This window comes from Sander vitreus, chromosome 15 (assembly GCF_031162955.1).
Source record: "Sander vitreus isolate 19-12246 chromosome 15, sanVit1, whole genome shotgun sequence".
Taxonomy (NCBI): Eukaryota; Metazoa; Chordata; class Actinopteri; order Perciformes; family Percidae; genus Sander; species Sander vitreus.
Genome location: NC_135869.1, coordinates 18,441,711 through 18,457,273, shown reverse-complemented (window position 1 = coordinate 18,457,273; position 15,563 = coordinate 18,441,711). Strand labels below are relative to the sequence as shown.

Here is a 15,563-nt window from a genome sequence, read left to right as displayed (position 1 = left end):
CTCGCGAGAAGTGAGTACTTTGTTGCCAGGTTGAAGCCCATGCATGTATGGGAGCTAGGTTACAACGTGTTTGATCGAGTTAAGTGAAACAAATTATACGGTATTAATTTGCTGCAGTGTTAGACCAGTGTCATTACGATGATACCCTTTTGAACATCTTCACATTGCATCACGGGGACTTTTTTTTACACCAAGCACGTCCTACACGGAGATATGACTTCCGCATCCGCTACGTTTTCGGTTTCGCGGGTCAGCGCATAAAAGCTATCGTTGTTTTAATGGAAAGATGTCAACCAACGAGGTATTTCCATTTTGCACCTTTGTGACAAATCGGCATTTCAGTAAACATGCTAACGTTGATTCATATTTTTAAACCAACAGTTTGTTAATGGTTTCTTGCGTGTTGTCACGGCAGAACAAAGTCACCACAGCGCGACATCCAGACACAAGCATGTCACTGCTGTTTATGGTTGAGCAAGCTATCAAGTCATGCAAAGCTGAGCAAGCCAAGATTAACGACAGTATACAACTCTACAGAGAACTATTACAGACCTTGTAAGTACTTCTGAGATATTCACCACACTGTTTTATCAGTACTCAGACTCTCATTTCAAGTTTAATGTTACAGCAACTCCAAAACATCATGTCAAAGAAAAGTATTTATATAAAATTGTAAGAATGTACGTTAAGGTATGTACATGTAAATATACTTATAACAGATGCAGATGTTTGATCTTTTGTTAAGGTTGCGTCTTGTGTATTAGACCTATACCATATTTACCTCTCGTGTCACACAGATAGCAAAACATAGTCGAATCATAAGGTTATCGAAGTTATCAGCCATAGTTTGATTGCATAAGTTGAATATCTGTGCAGTCACGCACTTATCCGGCGCTGTGGCTTAGTTGGTTAAAGCGCCTGTCTAGTAAACAGGAGATCCTGGGTTCGAATCCCAGCAGTGCCTTTTCCAGTACTCGAAAGTTTCACTTTCTCCATCACTGTAAAAATAAAGAGACAAATTCAGTGCCTATTGTGTATTATGTGCTAGATGTCCAAATAAACAAAATTGTGGTGAACTTCACACTGATGCTAATGTTTAAAAAGCCTTTTTTTAACATCGAGGGTAGGGGATCACAGATGACAAATAGCCTTTTGGCTAATTCTAGCTTTTTTAACCCATGGGAAATCATGTGTTTTTATTAATTTGCACTGTCCCCTTTCATAAATAAACACTGTGAACTGTCAACTATCATTTGGGATCTGTGGTAAACTGCATGTAGGCTATCAAGAGTAACATTTTAATTCTATCAACAGAAAAGTCTATAAAAACCACAAGTTTCATATAGAACTGCAACTCTGATGTTGCCCGTTAAGACTAAAAGTCACATTTTTAACTTATTTCAACAAGTTGCTTGTGCAAATATGATTTATTATTATATAATATTGTTGCCTTGTTGTGCTCCACTTATTGTGCTCCTCTTGGTTACATTGAGTGTGTAGTCACATGAAGTCTTTTCCTCGCAGAACGCCACAACCAAAGACGGACTGTGATGAGTCAGAATGTGCAGATGGTGCTGCTATAGGTAATTAAAAAACATGAGTTTATTTGTCAGGTAACTGTAAATGAGTTAGCTTTGAAGGCAATTTTTCCGTCTGTTGTCCCTCGCTTTATGTTAAGAAGATTCTAGAAAAAATTGGATTAAACATCACATGTAACGTGATAAAATAAATTGTGCGTTTTATGATTTTAAGTTAATGCAGAGAGAGAGATCAGAGCAGCCATGTGCAAATGTTATGACTGTGCCTGTGCCACACTTCTGTATTTCATTCTCGTTATCAAGGACATCATGTATCTAAAGAGACTTTCAGGGTAAATGGTAAAATAACTAAACAATAACAATGTTTGCACGCTGCTATCTTCACAGACACAGTTACCTCACCAGGGGAGAAAGAAGATATGGAATTGCTTGAGCGAGCCCTGCAGAAAGCCCTCCGTGTCCGCACTGGCACAGGATCTTCTAAAAAAGCCTCAAAAAAACAATCTGCACCTCGAAAGGAACCCGGCACCACAGCAGCTGTCACATCCAAAGAGGGAAGGCAGGCATCTGCAGCTTCTAAAGGAAATCAGACGACCAACAGATCAACCTCTAAATCTGCCAGTTTTGACAGAAAAGAGCACAAAAAGCCTGGTATGTCAGTATCCTCCACACTGGGCTCAAAACCTTCAGCTAGCTACAATCCTGGACAGTGCAAAACCACAATCCAAATAACCAGAACTGTCCTGTCTCTTCAGGTGGAATTGTGCATCAACAGGCAGCAGCAAGGAACTCAGAGCAGGCTGTCTCAGCGTCTGGCTCTCTTGATCGGGATCAATTACACACCTCAACCCTCCACTCTAAAATCCAGACTATTAGAAGCAACGTGCTGAGTGGAAATGACCTGGGCAGAGCTGCAGCTATCTCCATTCCTTCAGATAACACAGTGCCTGTTTCACACACACAGGGGTCTGGAGCTCACAGTTTACCTCGACAGACTGGGTATGTTTTTACACAGCTGGACCATAAAGAAAACCACACCATTTTTTACAGTAACAGTTGGAAGGGGGTAAACATTTGTTTGCCCTTTTTTTTTTATAATAATCAATCTGTTTGCCTTTGCTTAGTGGCAGGAAAGCTTCTGATCAAACTTCAAAATGGAAATCTCTGAGGAGCAAGCAAAACAGGTGGCCAAAATCAGTTAATATTGTGAGAATTTTCAACTGTTTCCACAGTTGTGTTTGGGCACTAAGTTTCCCTCGTTTTTTTAGGTTATGGGACAAAGTGGTTGCCCTACAGAGGAAACCTGCGCCTGGGAGGAGTCACTTCATGGAGAGAATGAGAGCCACGGTATCCTTCCTTTTTTTTTTAGTGAAGCCTATAAAAATGGGCTGGGAAGCCTTAGACATGTTTTCCATGTTGTGTAATGTTGAGTTTGAAAATATACTGTAGTGTCACAGTTAGTTATAATTCCATTGATTTCTGTTAGCCAGCTATAAGAAATTAGCAGAGGATGCTTCTGCACAAATTTGATTATACACTTTAATTCCACCAAGCAGTCCGATACCCGGCGTGTTGTCCTTGATCCTGTTTTTCTGACCCCTCTAGTTCCCCAAGGATTGGCCATGTGGCAGCCCGGATCAGACCAGGGTTCTGGTCAACAGACTGACTCACACAGGGCATGACCTCACCCAGCACTGCCAGACAAAAGAGCTTCTAGCCATAGAGATGCCAGAAGCAGCCACAGAGCTGGGTAAAGACTGGACACATGACACATGCAAACACACAAAATTAGGAGTGGAGGAATGAGGAGAAATGAAGCTGATTGATAACTCAAGTGTGTGGGTGAGAAAATCATAATTTGGGAGGAAACTGCACAGGGAGTTGGCAGAAAGTGGCTTTCTGAGAGCTATTTAGACAGCTTTATCAGTGATGAGCCTCTGCCAATCCTGCTCAGGACCCTGGAATGAGCAGTTAGTGACGTGTAACAATTGCCCTGACTACAAACATGAGACCAATTAGCACTGTGCAATTAAACCAAACAACTCCACTATCTCCTGTAATAATGTTGCATGTGAAATTCTGTTTTTGTTGTTGTGTATTTTTATACAGGTGGTAAGGCAAACAAGAATGACTTCTTTCTGACACCTGAGAGGTTGTCGATGACAGCAGCACAACTCCAGAACTTTGCATACCAAGCGAAACAAGGTAGGAAATAATCCAGTTTCACCACAACATAGTCTACCTTTTCAAACCAAGTGTTCCCCCTTAAAAGAATTACATGTCAACCTGACTTTGGTGAATGAAGGTGGTCATGAGCTGAAGAAGATGCATGATTAAAATGATTTATTCCACAGCACAGACTTGCATAATTATATGCACATTTATTTATTTAGGATAAGCCCCTCAAAATAAATGGTCTTGTTTTTCGAGTGGGTCCTACACATAATACAATCAAAGCAACAACATTTAAAGTGGCGACAGAAAAACGCAACAAACAAAATGATTTACAGGCAAAATAAAAAAGAGACTATCCAAAAATAGTGAATAAATAAATACAACCGTTAAATGGCTACAAAGTAGCCAAGGACAGATGTTCATTAATGTCCCTTAAAACATGTACAACTTGCATCATTTAGAGGATATTGGTAGAGAAATCATGAGCCTGTGTTTGAATGATCATGTCTGGGTGTCAGCGTATCACTCACTCAGTATCTACAGTATGTAACATGGTGTCATTTCCATTACCTTCAACTATACTGTTATAATGAAGCTGAATACCCAGAGGTTTTCCATTCACACCACTCAAATGACCATTTCACCTTCAGGGAGGGAGTTTTGTTTATGTTTAGCAGTTATAGCTCCAGTGCAGCGCGAGCATGTTGCTAAAGCCAGTGTGTGAGAGAAATTTCCAGTAATTTTCTAGCTCCCTTCTTAACCCACACACCTCCATCTTTATCTTGTGTTGTGAGCATATGTATCCAATCCCGCATCCACGTTTCAGTAAGTATTTTGTTTCAGAGAGTTTAATTTTCAAGGGAGGGATTATTTGTTTATTGCATTTTAACAGCATTTGAAAAAAGGTTGTGTTGAATGTAGCGTGCTAACGAGCTAATGCTTCATCTTATGAAGAGGCGTATGGAAAATGAAAACAGAGCCGCGGTGAAACCTCAGTGCCAGATCAGTACTTTCCTTGGCCTCGACAGATCCCCCCCCACCCCACCCCCCCCTTCCCTGTGACGGCGGGGTTTTAAAGCTGTCTATCCTGACGTGGCTAGGCAAGAGCCTAGCTATTTAAAGCTGAGGCAGCAGAGCAGAAAAACGTTTTAGGGTACGGTTGCTCACGCTCACGCTCTAAAAATAACCATATTTTCCGTCAGAGTGGGAAACATGGGATCAATGGAGGCCAGAGGCAGGTTGTCTTTGCCCCACTGGGGCAAATGGTGCGTGGGGAGATGGGATGATTGCGCCCCTGCCCCTGACTATAACCTACACGACAGAGGCAGAGTTCAGAAAGCTGGAGAAGCTGAGGATGAGCGTGGCACTGCTGCAACAGGAGATGTACCTCGAGCAGGTAAGGGTTGTGCGTTTAAGTACCTGGTAAAATAGCAGTTCATCAGATACCCAATTGTGGTAATTGATTTGACAGTCAGTTCTGCTCTGAGTAGTAGTCAATACCTACTAAGAAATAATGTGCTGACAGTCTTTTCTTCTCTGGGACAGGCTCTGTTGGACACTCTGTCCTCTCATCTTTCTTCTATAGTACCTGGGCCTGGATGTCCCAGCGTCAGTGTGCTGAGAGGCATGTACTCCCTGCTGGGTGAAGGAGGGGAGCGTTTCCCTGCCATAGTCCTGGACTGTGAGCTTGACTGACTACAGAGCATATTACACTGAGTTACCAGTTATACTCTGTTTACCTCCTCTTTACTATATATATATATATATATATATATATATATATATATATATATATATATATATATATATATGTGTATATATATATATATATGTGTGTATATATGTATATATGTATGTATGTGTGTGTGTATACACACATAATATATGTAATAATAATACAGTGCAACGGCAGTTGAATCATACCCTTCTGACACTGTCAATAAAACTAGAACATAAAGTTCACAACAATAAAATGAATTGCAAGACCATTATATTGGATCGCTTTAGGGCAAGCAGGTGTACCTAATATAGTGGTAACTCGGTGTATATTTGTCCTTAAATCAAGGTGATTACTGTGAAGAATCTGTTTTTTTCATGTGCTGTGACTGTATTTATTTAGTGTCTGATGCCATGCAGTAACTTGCATGACTGAAAAAGTCATATTTATTTATTTATTTATTTATTGATGTTTCTGACTGTGGCGTCTAATATTTACAGTTTTTTTTTCGATTTATTTTCAGATAATCCACTAAATGGTTTATTTAGCTTTAGAGGCTCCGAGAATGTTCTCAACCCATACAGGAACATTAAACCCTTTAATTTATCTGAAATATTAAATATCACCAAATTTGGATTGGCACGGATTTACGAATAATGAGATGCATTTACTACATGATATCGGCATGTGTCAAAGTTTACAGTCTGGATCTTTGTAATTCCGGTTGGTCTTCTCAGAAATATTTCAATTTGAACAGTGTAGGTTTTTATTTTTCTAATGGTTCAATGCTAGTTCCATGTTTAAATTCTATTTTGATTTAGATTTTTGTTGTATAATTGTACTGCCTTAATACTAATTAACACCTAGAATAATGGAAAAACGTAACCCGAGGTCAGTAATGGAGCTCTTGCAACGCTGACTGTACCAGCAGATGGCACTCAACTCACAGGAGAAGGGACTGTAGAACGCACAGGTGACGAATGTTAATCACTTGTTTAGTTAATACTATTGCACCGAAAGCAATCAGTCAATTGGCAGTCGGATTCAATCCGTGACCTAGAATTATATGTGGAAATACGACTACTTTTCATAAAATACTAACAAATATATTTTTTTAATGTACTGCTGTAATGTTTTTTTAGTGTGCTGCATGACTGTTGGGCTGCTGGTCTGTGGATTATAGTGATTTTAAAGGAACTATGGAGGGGCTTCATCCTATTTTAATCCTGTCTTTTACTGAAAGCAGCAGGGACGCCATGTCTTCAGGCTCATCCTCCATGTGTTCCAGTTTCTTCCTACTGTCTGGCAAATCAAGGTTTCTGAAGAGCTCACAGAGGGTTATTTAGTCATGAGACAGACTTGCAACCTTTCCAGTTTGTTTCAGTTCACGCTGAACCCCCAATACTCTACTATAATGTTTATCCATATGATGTGTTTGATTTCCGTGCTCTGCTTTCATAATCTTGTATACATTGAATGATATAAAACACGTATGGGGCCAATATGATGTCTCTGTGATCTGACAAAACTGGTAATCATGGTTTGGTTGTGTGAGGGCGTATGTGAGATGTAGAAAGGCTTGGTGAGGCCTAAAAGGCTCTTTCCCACAGATGACGTGTGGATGGCAGGGGCTGTGCCAGACTGGGCAACAGGTGGCGCTGGGTTCACACAGCAGGACGTGGGTGTTTGAGCCCTGCTGCACCAACCCTCATGTAGGCTACACACAAACACGGGGACATGCACACTCAAAGCTGGCTGAGTCACAATGATGCCTGGGGGCCTGTGTCTCTGCATGCTGCAAGCTGGAAATGGCATGCTTCCCTAAGGAGAGGAGTAAAAAGATTATAAAAAGGAGATGACTATTTCAGCTTCACATTGTTATCAAAGACCACAGGAGTACAATGATTAGGGCAACTGCTCCTGGTTAAAACCAGAAATAAAAGTCACACATGTTTGCAAGATCTCTGTTCCAGCACCAGATATGTCTGATCACTCATGGATTGCAGCCAAGTTATCTGTTCGCGACTGTGGAAATGTGCTGCAACTTCAACAAGCCTGGATCAGTGTGTGTGAAGCGAGTGAAGGAGGAGGCAGGGAAGCATCTTTGAGATCACGTCAACACTACACACAGGTCCCAGAGGGAGTGGCGCCTACACAACTCGGCCTTCCTGTGACCTGCTGCCTGGCTCTTGCTGTCCCCAGCAGAGCAATTCCACTCACACCAGCATGGCCTGGCCCTGCCCAGGTTACCCATGTCTCACGCATTTGTCCCATTTTTCTCACGGCTCTTTTCGTCACATAATGGAAGATCCCAATCAATTTCACTTTCCAAGGATGAAGCTTAATTTTTTTCCCATGCCGGCACTGCTGTATGCCACAAGTAGACCTACTCACACAGAGATGAATAGCCTTCTATTTGTGGTACACATTCCTTCCTACTTGTTCACTTTTTTTACCCTTTTCATTTTTCTTTTTGTTTAGCCTTAGTCCAGTGCAACGCTGGAGTCCAAGTACAAATCCACAGAAACCGAACAGTGCTACCAAGAATCCACTTCTCTCCATCAAATGCCCATTGAACATGTCTTTTCTCCTGTACCCCGCCCCTCACAAACACATTCCTCACTTCCCCTCTTTTACTCTTTGGCTCATCTACAGCTCTGTTGCAGATTGAGCTAACAGGGATCGTTAAGTCAGTGTGGTCATCAGTTAGGCTGCGTTACGGTTCATTATTTGATTTCCCCCACCGTCAAGTTGAATTTTTCTGTCAAGGCAAAGAAGACAGTGTTTAAACTAAGGTTCATACTGAGGTTTGGCATTTATATGAGGATATAAGGTATTCCTTAATCTGATAATGTGTGCATTGTGGTCATTAAAGAGCAAGGATGCTTTAATCTCATTGATGAGAAACCAGTTGCTCAGCTGAAGTCATGCCAGTGTTTTATTAAAGCATAGAGATGTTTTTTAAAACTCATAATTAAATCTCATTAGTTGCTGAGTTGTTCCTCACCCACATCTCTTCTCTTTAGACACAGACTCATGGTTTTAATGCCCACAAAGCTTTAAGAGATGACTTTTTAGACCTGTAGTTGCGACACAGCTTTCATGCATATCAAAGAGGCATGTTGTCTCATCCCTAAAAAAAAACTTGAAATCATTGTTTGCTTCCAGTACAACAGTACACATGAATTCCATCGCCTGTCAGCAACAAATTGCCATAATTAGTGTTAAGTTCACAGTTAATTTTCTAAAAGCTTGGAAAGAAAAAAGCTAAAATGTTGCCATATCAAATCCAATAGCCTAATGCCTGAAGAGAAAAACATAGACATTCAGCAGACGTTATAATGTAGCATAAGTAAGTTTAGAAGAAGAGAGCTGTCAGGATTGATTTTCCTTTCATGGAAGAGCGAGATCCTGGGTTGCCTTCCATACAGAAAAGACTGGGTGGGAAAGCAGTGGGGGATGCCTGTGTTTTTTGAGTATTTCTGTCACGTGTGGGCATGCTCATTAGTGTATTTATTACACTTACATTATAAAGGCATTGTATATTTGATGTCCTCCTGCAAATCAGTGTCTTTAGGTGTCTGCATGCACGTGAACGGAGGAGTGTGTGGGTGGTCTTGCATTTCTGTTTGCTGTTAATGTCCAAGTGGGAGGTGGTGGGATTAATTGCTTTTCACCATTGCTATATACCGGTAATTGCCATATGGAGGTGGCACATTTGTGCTGTTGTGGTGCAAAGTGAGATGGAAAAAGTAACTTTAAAATCTGAGATCATGAAGGATTCCCCTTTCTCCTCTGATTTCCAGTCAGCAGTTAGGCTTCTGTATTCCCAAGGGGAGGCTTTTATACTGCAGGAAAACAAAAAAGAAAAAGTAATTGAGAGGCAGTGATGGGGAGATAAAGAAAAGAGAGAGCAGTCAACTCTTCTCCCCTCCCCCTTCCTGTGCTTCGTCAACTTCTATTCTCCCTGCTTCAAAGTTTGACGTCACACGAAAGAAGACCAATCAGAGCTCTCTGACATCCCTGTTTTTCTTCCCTGGCTCCTCCCCTTCCCATATATATCCCCCGACACTACATTCAGCAGAGTGTACAATGTACTGCCAGAGAGCCAGCAGTGTACAGCGAAACAGCAAGAGAGGGAGGGAAAGAAGGGGAAAGTGTGAGTGGATTTTAGTGCTGACTTAGAAGCCTTCATCTGACACGCTCCAGTAATTTTTTTCCGTCTTACATAGACCTCCTCCTCCTTTCTCTATTTCTTCCTTTTTCTCCAGGCCAGAGCTGATTGCGAACGTGATCCAAGAGGCCAACACTGCAACCTGGCTTTGGGATTCATCAGCCCACACCATCAGGATGGGCTGTACAACGGGCCACCTGGCTTGCCAAACCCAGCCCCAGACCAACGCGGGGCAGGAGGGTCAGTCCCTGGAGGCTGGTGGTGCTAAAGTCCCTGACGTGCTCTCCTCTCTGGAGCGTCTGTCCCAGGCCACTGGAGGCATGGAGAAGTCCTGGTACCGCTGCATCTTTCCCTTTGGAATCATCTCTTTGGTGATCGGCGTCGCAGGAACTGGGGTGACCTACACCTATAATGACCTGCCTCAGACTAAAGTGGTGTCAGTGGTGCTACTTGTCGTGGGTGTTTTGCTGTTGCTGATGGCCACCACCTGTTGGATTGTCCACAAGAAAAAGAGAAGGAAAAAGAAAGAGGGAGGATCGTTCACCTCTGAGCAATGTCCCTTGTGAAGCACATGGGGAAAACAGTGGTGGGAACTCGAAAGCAGAGACATACCCCAGACTGGGAGCTCAATGGTTGGCTAAAGAAAACGCCACTTCACCTCCTCCCAGCGCCAAATCCCCTCTATTCTTTCTCACAGAGTTCCGCTCATACTGGCGAGAACTTGAGCTGAGAAATCATAGAGAGTGGAAGGACAGATTGACAGGACACTAAGTATCTGTTTAGTCTGTAAAGTTTGGACCATTTTGGATTAGCAAGGAGGGATCACCAATGCCTCACACTTTTTAATCATCAGACAGCAGGTGTCCAGTGTCAAAACAACCTCTGAGGAGACACACACAAATATGCATTGCACACTACATGCATATTTACACGCATGGATACACTCACATATGCACAAGTAGTCTCAGTGGGAGCTCGCGCAGACACCTAACACGCTATGCAGAGCTGCTGCCGGAGTCAATGCTAGTGTCACTAAGCACGTCAGTCACAGCATTCCTCTTGCCACAGGTGACCCTTCCAAGAGGCCAGAAGTGGGCCAAAGACGGCAACCTGATACCCAGCCAAAAGAGCAGCGCACCCACGTCAGCGGTCAGCGTCATTCACTCGTCCTGTGACACCGCAGCAATGTGTTGGGGGGCTTTTTTTACGCAATGGGAGAGTGGAACTTGAGTCCAGCAGGATCTTACTGGCATCTGTGTGGACGATGAGCTGGAGAGGGCAGAGGACCTGCTGGGGAAGTGGAAGGTGTTTGTGTGTGATCAAATAAAGATTCTGGTTAAACGGAAAGACTGTTGGACCTTGGGCTTCACAACTAAGGAACAAAAGATTTGCACATATAGCCACACCAAGCAAGAGAAACATTGAGTAAAGCAACATACTCTGAAAGGCCTTCTGTAGCTTCAGCTACATATTACAAAGGATAGGGGCACTGGGGCACTGACTGACTGATTGCCCTCCTGTCAATGTGCGAGCATTTACGCCAAGCTTAATGTCTTCGTGGGGCACCTCAACCCCACACAGGGCAGTCCAGAATTATTGAAGGACACTACCCGAGAGGACATGCCACTGAAGGGACACTTTGACTGATCCTGCTCCCCCAGGCCCCCTCCCTCTTGGTGCCTTAAGTAAGCACTCATGGAAAAAGGCTCTATCGCATTCCCCCGTTTCCATCTGAACCCCTGAGAATTCCCCCCCCCAATGTTCTTTCTCTCTCTTTATCCCAAAATGACTCCTCCTCTATCCCATATTTCTCCATCCTACATCCCCAGTTTAGTTTCTGACTTGATCCAAGTCATTTCTCCATTGTCATATAGCCCAAGAGGAAGTGTGTACAGCCTTTTGACATTTAAATTAAGACACACGTATACACTTTAACATAAACCCCATAGTCCACAGACATTTGTCTTTATTGCTCTGTGCCAAAAAAATAATAATTCCTAGTGGAAAGAATATTGTCTGAAAACATGGTACAAGGCTGTTCTCTAGTGAATAATGATGCATGTTTGTTCTCTACGTGACTCTTTTCTTTAGAGAGAATAGGTGAATGTTACTGCACTCAACTCTGTGAATAGGTGCTTTCTGTTGGCGCGGGTTTACAGGATTAATCACATAATGGCATTGTATTCTTGTCTTAAATATTCTCTTCTCTGTCACTGAATGTAACATGGGATGGAAAATGCAAATACAAGAAGTAGTAAGTGCAACATACAGAATGTATAGAAATTGGGTGTAGCCTGTTTGTCTCCGTGTGAAGGACCGTGTACAAGCACTCCTTTGCCCTTGAGAACTGTCATTGATCACTGTTGCATCGATTCTGGCCACCAGATTAGTGACGCTCATGCTGAGTAAAGTCTGTCTATGCATCCAGAGGTAGCAGTTAACACATAATGCCAAAGACTGTCCTGGAGGCCAGCTGCTTCAATAGACATGCAATCAGTCCTTTCTGACACATTTGTTTGCGTCTCAGTGTGCCATTTAGATGTACTGTTGCATACTGATTGTTAGACAAACTTTGAAGGGGAATAAGGAGGTAATATTGGAAGACAAAAGCAGAACATGGGAAGTCATTCCTTTCACTTTTATGTGAGAGTGGGGAGCGATCCCTGCAGTTTGATTGGGCTCAGCCATCCTGAACAGAGCAGTATTATTCTTAGTGGATATAATGCATTACTGGCAGCAGCAGTGTAAATGCCAAGTTAACCCTAGAGCGTAAGTCTCTTTTCATTTTATTTACTGACAAAAAAATAGGACTAACAGATCAGTCTGTATTCGCAAGCACCTGCGTACTGCATGGCCGCATCAGCCCTTAATCTCTTTCAAGTCAAGGGAAATGCCCATAAAGAGTATTCATGAGTATGTTCTTTTTTTGTTCAGGTGACCAGTATTTGTTTGTCAGAGATGTGAAGTGATTTCCCTTCTGCCTTTTGAAAAAATAAAAGGGAAAGTCTACATCTCTCTGCTGCTTGGGAAATACGTCCCTCACCCAGTAGACGGCCATGCTGTCTGCCAATGTAGTTTGTCACTCCAGCGAGTGACACTATATATTGTTTGTTTGTGTGCCCTCTATTATTTGGTGTTGTATATATGACAATTTTATATTTCTACTGTATATTTCTACTTATATGTACATTTTAATTGTTGTATTAAATAAATGTTATGTGAACACATTGGTCTGTGCAGGTTTTAGTTTGTAGCTTGAGGTGAAACTCCCCAATTTATTAAATGTACTTAGTATTAAACTACTTTTCTTTGGGAGATTATTCAGAATCATCCAAAAAAATAGGGGCACATCTATTACGATCGATCTGGAAGAACATCAGGGAGTGGTTAGTGAGGAGACTAACACTGTTTTGACTTTTTTTTTGTGTGCACATTAGATTATAATTGTCACCACACTTAATCATTTAAATAGAATATAAAAAAAAACATCTTTGGTTAACAAGACCACCTCAGCTTCCCCTGTGCTTGAAATGTTGATGCTGTATATAGACACATTGCCATGTGCTGTCCTGCCAGCTATGATGAATTAATCAGATACCCAGAGATGTGTGATCCTTTGGTTGTTAGGAAAACAGAGTGGCCAGTATCAGAAAGAATAAATGACACCCCCTACTGGCAAAAGAATAAAATAGGCAAACTGCCCTCACAGTGACAAACATATTCTGTGTTATTAACTGCAGGGCTTTGGTTCAGTTCACATGGAGTTGATTATGTATTTTAATAAAAATGACCACTTTTAATCATTCAGTGGTATTTTTGCTGGGAAACGGCTGTGTGGGTGTGGAGGGAACCATGTTTAGGTCTGGATAAAGGGTGGGAAGGCCAACAGGGGCAAAGTGCAGATGGAGTGGAAGTGGTCAGTTGGATTGCTAGGGTCAGCAAAGACTACAGGAAACCAGATGGAAGCAACTCATCTGCCTCTCAATCTCCAGAACTTGGCCTCAGCCCAAGCATTTAGCACTTTTTGGCTTTTATCATTCTTTGAATTATATAGAACAGACATCAGTTTTAAAATGCAAAGCCAGAAAAACAGGCAGCACGAAGTGACATCATTAGGTCTGGATTCGAGCCATACTGGGGCCTGATGACTATATTTATGTTTTGATCAAACTCCTGATCAACTGAGTCTGTGCAAAAGACAGTTGGATAGAGTTACATTTAAAATCTGCTTCAGATATTATGATATTATGTCTTGGAGACAAGTGTGGGTGGAAACCATACATGCCTGGCCAGACAGTCAAATTAAATTACTGGCAAAATAAAATAATAATACAAAGTCTCACAGTAATATAAACAAATGTGATGAGAAGCTATTGGATTTAATCACTCAGATACTTGAGAGTGGAATAACATAACACTGTTGTGCACACTGAACTGATTTTTTATTATTTCTGGATATGCATGAAAAGGAGATATGCCAATTACAAAAATAAATAATTTTATTTCTATCCCGCCACTTCCCATCTTCTCTTAATCTCCTGTCTCTCTTTCTATCTCAAAAGTCAGTCAACAAATGTTAAGTGTTTCAGGCCACAAAAGCTTTTTTCAAAATGTGTTCTGCTCTCCATATCACTTGCTGCCATAGTTTTGTGAGCACAATCTGCATGGTTTTATTGCTAAAATTATGTAATGTATTTAAGTGCAGCAACCGATTGCTTTTCCCTAGCCATTAGTGGTCACTTTGTGTTTTACTGAGAAAATGGTTGGAGTTTCTATGGAAACATAACTGCATCCAATTGAGGATGTCACAGCCTCTGCCCTGTCTGAGGTCACTCAGTTACAAGATAATTTGATCATACAACACCTCCAGTAAATATAGCAAGAAGTGGTGGAGGTTGCCTAATGCTGAACAAAAGCTCTTGAAGGTGATGTAGTGATTACGTGAGGTGCAGATCAATACAGCATGAGTCTGAAAGGAACAAATGATTACAACTGGTAGTGTGTTCCTTTATGACCCTCTTCAAAAGACCAGCAATGAAGAGGACACTATTCAGCCAAGACAGTAGTCTGTTTATAACACAATGGTTTTAATCGTCCTGTAATTTCTGTAATTTCCTCAAAGGCAGCTGCGTCAGAGGCCGAACCAATATGTTGCTTTTTATGTTGACAACTCTGCTCTGTCACACAAATATTGATGAACTGATACATTTTAAGTGTGTGTGTGTGTGTGTGTGTGTGTGTGTGTGTGTGTGTGTGTGTGTGTGTGTGTGTGTGTGTATGTTTGTTCATTCTTTGTGCTTAACCTTTGAATCACACATATGTAGGTTTACTGTGGACTCTTGATTAACATATAACCCTACCAGCATCATATCAACTGAATATACACTCCCCTGCTCATACATCCCGTCCCTCAGTCTGCAAATGCTAAAGAAAATTTGGCGTGATATTACAATGTTATAATAATGCACACCTCAAGAAGAAACAACGTATTGCTTTTTCAACTTACATTTCCTATGTGCCCAGGACAGACACAAGACAGGATCAGTTTGAGGAATAAATGTGGCACAAAGACCCAGTGTTAAAAGTATTTTTTTCTGCTTGTTCTGGGAATTAATCCGGCACCGACAAAATACAAAACCATCTCTGGGGTTTACTGTGCGCCTGTCCCTTTAAACATGGTACCTTTAAACTGCATTTCCTGTTCAACTACATTTCCCACAATCTACCAGTTCTTCATAATCAGGTCAACCAATCACATACATTCACTGGCGAGCGCGTAGTTCGAAATGGCGTTACATTGTCCAATGATTTTCTAATATTTTACAGTTTATAAAATCCGACCAATCGGTGCTACCGTTCTTGACGTTGACCAATCAACGGGCTACAATGTTGTAGATGGGCGTCATCAAATCTGACCAATCAGATTGAATAAGGTGTTTAAACGGTGAGCGCGGGCGGT

At 41.7% G+C, this 15,563-nt stretch overlaps 2 protein-coding genes and 1 non-coding gene across 4 annotated transcripts; all 3 read left to right on the top strand.

Moving 5' to 3' along the window:
* On the top strand, window positions 1–5,478 carry tedc2 (tubulin epsilon and delta complex 2). Of its 2 annotated transcripts, none has more exons than XM_078270240.1 (11): window positions 1–301; window positions 416–555; window positions 1,525–1,583; window positions 1,926–2,189; window positions 2,294–2,537; window positions 2,663–2,722; window positions 2,807–2,885; window positions 3,144–3,288; window positions 3,648–3,743; window positions 4,916–5,109; window positions 5,259–5,478. In XM_078270240.1, exons 1-11 carry the CDS (start codon window positions 287–289, stop codon window positions 5,406–5,408), a joined length of 1,446 nt encoding a protein of 481 aa, XP_078126366.1. In that variant the 5' UTR covers window positions 1–286; the 3' UTR covers window positions 5,409–5,478. The 2 variants fall into 2 exon arrangements, with proteins under 2 accessions (XP_078126366.1, XP_078126365.1); XM_078270239.1 differs by having other exon boundaries at window positions 382–555.
* Window positions 891–964, top strand: trnat-agu (transfer RNA threonine (anticodon AGU)). Its single transcript has one exon. It is a non-coding gene; the product is annotated as a tRNA-Thr (tRNA).
* Window positions 5,479–5,571: 93 nt separating the features above from the next.
* On the top strand, window positions 5,572–12,831 carry LOC144530292 (uncharacterized). The gene is made up of 2 exons (XM_078269795.1): window positions 5,572–9,589; window positions 9,702–12,831. The coding sequence occupies exon 2, from the start codon at window positions 9,781–9,783 to the stop codon at window positions 10,168–10,170; it is 390 nt and encodes a 129-aa protein (XP_078125921.1). The 5' UTR covers window positions 5,572–9,589; window positions 9,702–9,780; the 3' UTR covers window positions 10,171–12,831.
* The last annotated feature ends 2,732 nt before the right edge of the window (window positions 12,832–15,563 follow it).